Source organism: Brassica oleracea, chromosome C7 (assembly GCF_000695525.1).
Source record: "Brassica oleracea var. oleracea cultivar TO1000 chromosome C7, BOL, whole genome shotgun sequence".
Classification (NCBI taxonomy): Eukaryota; Viridiplantae; Streptophyta; class Magnoliopsida; order Brassicales; family Brassicaceae; genus Brassica; species Brassica oleracea.
In genome coordinates this window covers 4,024,887-4,030,379 of record NC_027754.1, presented here as the reverse complement: position 1 = coordinate 4,030,379, position 5,493 = coordinate 4,024,887, and the positions used below count along the sequence as shown (strand labels likewise).

General features: G+C 31.9%; 1 protein-coding gene across 1 annotated transcript; it reads right to left on the bottom strand.

The window, feature by feature from the left end:
* Positions 1-2,452: 2,452 nt before the first annotated feature.
* LOC106304449 (purple acid phosphatase 5-like) lies at positions 2,453-4,630 on the bottom strand. The gene is made up of 7 exons (XM_013740860.1): positions 4,440-4,630; positions 4,151-4,360; positions 3,948-4,059; positions 3,638-3,864; positions 3,171-3,309; positions 2,745-3,087; positions 2,453-2,663 (listed from the first exon to the last, which is right to left on the bottom strand). Exons 1-7 carry the CDS (start codon positions 4,605-4,607, stop codon positions 2,483-2,485), a joined length of 1,380 nt encoding a protein of 459 aa, XP_013596314.1. The 5' UTR covers positions 4,608-4,630; the 3' UTR covers positions 2,453-2,482.
* Between the last annotated feature and the right edge of the window lie 863 nt (positions 4,631-5,493).

Sequence of the window (5,493 nt, the reverse complement as noted above, 5' to 3'; positions counted from 1 at the left end):
TAGTTTTTCCGATGAACTCTGGTCTCGTGTATCTGCATCGTAATATCGTCGGAAGTTCGTCAGAATGACGTTTCTCGGTATTCGTCAGAAAGTTGTCGGAAGTTCTGACGAAATTCCGACGAATTTTTTTTTTCCGACGAAACGATACCGACGGACGGGTTCGTCAGAAATTCGTCGGAATTGGTCAATTCTGACGAATTTCCGACGATTTCGGCCATCAGAATCCCCCTGTTTTCTTGTAGTGACAGTTCCTGTCAACCTCCCTTGATCTCTTTTACAAATCACCTAGAGATACAAGTATATAGGGTAGAGCCTAGCTAGCCTACAGAGAACCTACTTCTCTCTAGCTCCCTCTCTTATGTGCCTCTCTTCTTTGTTTTCCTTGTGTTAGGTCTTCTGTCGTGACCTCTCCATCCTAAATATCAACACTTGACCTAATGGTCTTTTTCAACTAGGCACATAGTTCATACGGACGTAACTTGTACAAATTAGCCCAACTTGAACAAGTTCGATGGTCTTGACCGAACCTCAATACATAGATTAACTGATTACCTAGAGTTCACCGATGTGGCTACGTCTCTGGGACCTGGCCAAGAAAATCACTAACTCTCCTTAGTGTACAACACATGAGCCTTACCTTTATATTAAGCAAAGTTACAACTAATAACCGGTTTATTAACCGTAAACCATGAGTAATAATTAACCAGCCGTTAACCCAACGCCATATAACTCAATTGTGAATCTCGACTTGGTTTAAACTTCCAATATATCTGATTCTTCATTACCAGCATAACACTTTGTATTTTCAATTGATTCCAAATCATCTCTTATGAAGTCTCATGGATAAATTAGTGAACTCAAAATCCAAGATATACTGCAGAGATTTTAGAATTATTCAACTTAAACTATCTTAAAAATTTAAATTTTGATGGATTGTGAAACATAATAATTGATTTTAAATCACTGATTGAATAACACCACCCTGATATTATGTAAATCAACTTCAATATATTGTATTATTGTATACTATCTTTGAAATAGTTATATAGTCAATGAAATTTAAAACATCAATTTGAATAAAACTATAGTTTTTATTGACTTTGATAAATCATTATAACAAATAAACTACCTTTGAAAATAGCATGTCAATACCTTATCTATTAAAATATAATTCATGACTTCTTTCATTTGTAATTTCTTATTTAAATCATCCTTTATAAAGTTATTTAAAGGAATTTTGGTATTTACCTAATAATATATGATCCTAACAATATATTTCATGTTATATCTTCCAATCTCATGTATAGATAAATTATATAAAATATGCTATTAATATTAATCAGTTTATACATTATATGAGTATCAATATTTTATATAGTTAACATGTTGATATACATGTATTGATAAATATATAATATTTTTCAATACAAGGCTATAGATTCAATCATACAATGGTTTTATAATATTTCGGTTGTGATATATCCATTTATATGAAAAGTATATTATGTTAGTGCAAATGCATATGGGTAAAATAGGAATATATGTGGTCGAGTATATTATTGTAAAAGTACTATATATTCATTTATCAGGTATTAATTAATTTTTATAAATTGAAATTAGATATTATCTAATTTAAAATAGAAACAAAGATATGAATAATTTAAATAAGGTTTGTTTAATATTTTATTTTATTAAAAATATGGATATGCTAATTTAAATATGTCAGTTGCACTCTCACTACCAACCATTTGAAAACTATTCTTAACAGTATATATTCTAATTTGGTGTAACAATAAAATTAGTTATGGTGAGATCTTTTATGAATTTTTCACTTAGCTATAAGTTTTTAAATCAATACTGGAGAATTTATATGCATATCCACTAAAAGTTAAATGATCTAGGATATTGAATAAATTAAAGAAATCATATATATATACCACTTAATAAATATATAAATTTAATTAATACATAACTTTAATAAAATATATAATCCAATAATAATAAACCTTAAAATAAATAGATTAGATAATTACATCTTATTTTATATGCTATTTAAATATCGATCATAACTTTGTTTTTAGTGGGAATATCCCAACAAAATCTTAACAATATATATATATATATATATATATATATATATATATGTGGAAATTGTTTAAACTATGGGTAATCTATACTGGAGTAATTTTCTCAACTGTATGTTATAATATGCATAGAAATTTTATGTTGAGTTTTTGAGAATTTGTATTAAAGATCTGAGATAAGTACCCGAGATGTTGGAATTATTATCACCTTATGAGTTAAATAAAGGTAAGTAGAAAACACAACAATAAGTGATAAAACTTTGTCAAAGAAAAAAACAATTAAGTGATAAAATTAAACTAAACCTAACAAAAGAGCACAAAATACTAACTAATCTTATTATTAAAAAGAGATTTTAAAAGAAAAAAACTAAAAACATTCTTGAGTCGCCGGAAACCGTCTACTCCTCCTCCGGCAAGAAGTGTCTGTTCTTCACCCAAAGAGAGTCGGCGATGACCGGCTCATTGTCTTGGTTCCTATGCCAGGTATAAAGCGCGTGAGTCCTGTTCTTTATCTCTAGAAGTGCATGCCCGAAACTAGCCTCCCTATATGCTGAGTAACTCGGTTGAGGGTACGTGTAACTGCATGGAAAAGGAGACGATATTGATCAAACAAAACAAATAAAAAGATTATGGAATGAAATATATGGTTCTGTTTCTTACTCATTAGCGATTCCTTCTATGTTGCCTCCATCACCAATGGTGATGTAAATAGGCGCAGATGGATCTTTCACGGGAGAACTCAAACCATCAGTGATATTGTACTTAATGTTGGAGACACGTTCTGATCGCTCGTAGGCATGAACATGACCAGCAAAGACAATATCAACTTTGTTTTGGACGAACCATGGCTCGAACGTGACTCTCATGCTTTCACCTTCCATGTAGTGATAACCGTTGCTGTTGTACCACGGAGAGTGAACCAGAACAATCAGCCATGGAGTCTCTTCTCTGTTTACTTTCTTGAGTTCACTCTCAAGCCACGAGTTTTGAGGTGTGTACTTGTCTGTGGTAAGGTGTCACACAAGAAAAACATTAGATTGTATATGTAGATTGGAATATTGTAGAGTGTGAGTCTCAGATCATTACCAAAAGCTGAGTAAGAGGAGAGTATGATGATGTACGCTGAGGCTCGTTTAATTGAGTACCAAAGCGGAGAAGTGCTCTGTGAGGCTCTGTACGGAACGTGGTAACGGTTTTTGTATGGCTTGAATGCCTGAGTCTCGCCCTGCAAATGCATCAGATTATTTTAATGCTAAAAAGATTAAGAATCAAATCTTATGTTTCTAAATAATGATACAATTATTTGTGTTTTACATATATTAAGAAAACATATTAAAAGTTAATTATAAATCTTATTTTCATTCTCAGTGTTTGGCTATTTTTCATGAGTTCAAATACAAATTTTTTTTGAAGTTTATAAACTAATAAAAATAATATAAACATAAAGCATAATATTTCTATTTTTTAAAAAACTTTAATCTTAAAACGTTTATCCTTTAGAAAAATAGGGAATATTGTTCTTAATGGAAAGAGTTATATAGATCGGATCTTACTATTGACGGGGCGTAATCTATCTCGTGGTTCCCAGCAGCCCATATCCAAGGCTGATATGCAGCGCTTGGTTCAACAAATCGCCCATACGAATCCCATTTTCTTTGGTCGTGGTTGGGATGGTCATCAGCGTACGACAAGTCTCCAACAAAAAGAACTGCTTGGCCTTTAGGGTTCGACATATAATTGTACAATGTCTGGTTAGAGGCATAGGTTTGTCCCAGATCACCTAATTTTTTATAAATAAAAGATTTGTAAGATTAGATTCAGAAGCCTAAAATTCATTTTTCTGATTATTAATATGTGGATTACCAATGACACCAAATGTGTAGGGAACATCTGGACCAGCTTTTGGAGGTGTCGTGAAGGAGAATCGTCTAGTGGAACGACCAGTTCCAAGCTCGTAGAAATATTTAGTTGAGTACTACACAAGGAAGCGACAAATGTTCATTTATTTAAGAACACTATTAAATAGATTGATTGCTTGTGTGACAAGGTAAAGAAAATGTATGAACCTCAAGCTTTTTAATGGTAGCGTGATGAAGAAAACCAGAAGCATAGTCGTAGTATCTATAGGTCGAGGTTGATGCTTCAGCGCTCTTCTTTGTACTCTCGTCACCATCCGCGACCCAGTATTGCACGACGTTCGAACCATCATCGTTTATAGGCGTTACCCACGAGATTATCATGCCTCGACCGTTGTGATCTCCTTGCGTTATATGAACCTGAAAAAAAATATTTAACATTTTACCAAATAAAAAAATGTAAAAATATGATACCATATAAAGAGAATCAGGAAACAACTTGTTCAGGAGCGTTTAAGCCAGCAGGAGGAGGGAAGGTTTCGAGTGGCATTTCTTCGGAAGGTTCAGCTACTCTGGTGTAGTTGCTGGTGACTCCGGCATGGCTCAAGCCGGAGATGCTTAGCCACACAATGGCGGAGCAAACGAGTGTTACACGATTCAATCCCATTTTCTTTCTGGCTAAGCTCTTAAAATTTTGTACTCTGTAAGTCTTTTTATGAGGTGCTCGATTATTATATATACAGAAGAATTATTGAGGTATATTCTAGTTAAATTCTAGTTGAAGATTCTGTTCCAAAGAAAATCTTCTATTCCAAAGAAAATCAGTGAAAATAAGATATTTGTAGAATAATTGGAAGTATATTCTAGGTAAATTCTTGTTGAAAAATAACCTCCAATTGATCTCGTTAAGATATTTAAAACAACTGACAGAGTATAGGTTTTAGTAAAAAAGTGAAATCGGAAAATATTTGAAAATCAACTTACCGAAACATGTACACAACTACTTTTGATCTAATATTTAATCTTAGTACTACAAAAGTAGCAGATTTTCCTTCAAAATTAATTGTTTAACAAGTTTTTAAATTTTAACTAACAAAAAAACAAGTCTATAACTAATTAGTGATTTTGATCAAATAAAAAAACTAATTAGTGATATCAGATTTTTATATATTATATCAAATTAATAATTTGCACACAAATGTTTATATATAAATGGTAGATTTTTATGCGAATTTTACTATCATAGCTGATCTTTTCTAGTTTTTCAATGCAAAACCAGAGGTTAAATAAAACGAATTTTCGTTTTAGGTAAAAATGAAACTAAAAACTCTAAAAACAACTATGTTGGCGACAATCAAGAAGAAGTGTGAAGCAATAACTATTTCGAGCTTATATAAATAACACTACTTAATTATAAAGGTTTCATCATTCAACTTTCAAATAGTAAAACACACAAAAGGACACCAAAAACACAAACACAAACCCAAATCCCCAAAACATGTTTCATTAATACTACCATTGGAAGTGCTCTAACGATCTCGAACTTATATAAA

Excerpts from the sequence above, each read along its gene's own strand:
- LOC106304449 (XM_013740860.1), bottom strand. The coding sequence starts at position 4,607 with ATGGGATTGAATCGTGTAACACTCGTTTGCTCCGCCATTGTGTGGCTA. Across the intron at positions 4,060-4,150 it reads CTACCATTAAAAAGCTTGAG|TACTCAACTAAATATTTCTA; the intron begins GTTCATACATTT and ends TTCCTTGTGTAG. Across the intron at positions 2,664-2,744 it reads ATAGAAGGAATCGCTAATGA|TTACACGTACCCTCAACCGA; the intron begins GTAAGAAACAGA and ends TTTTCCATGCAG.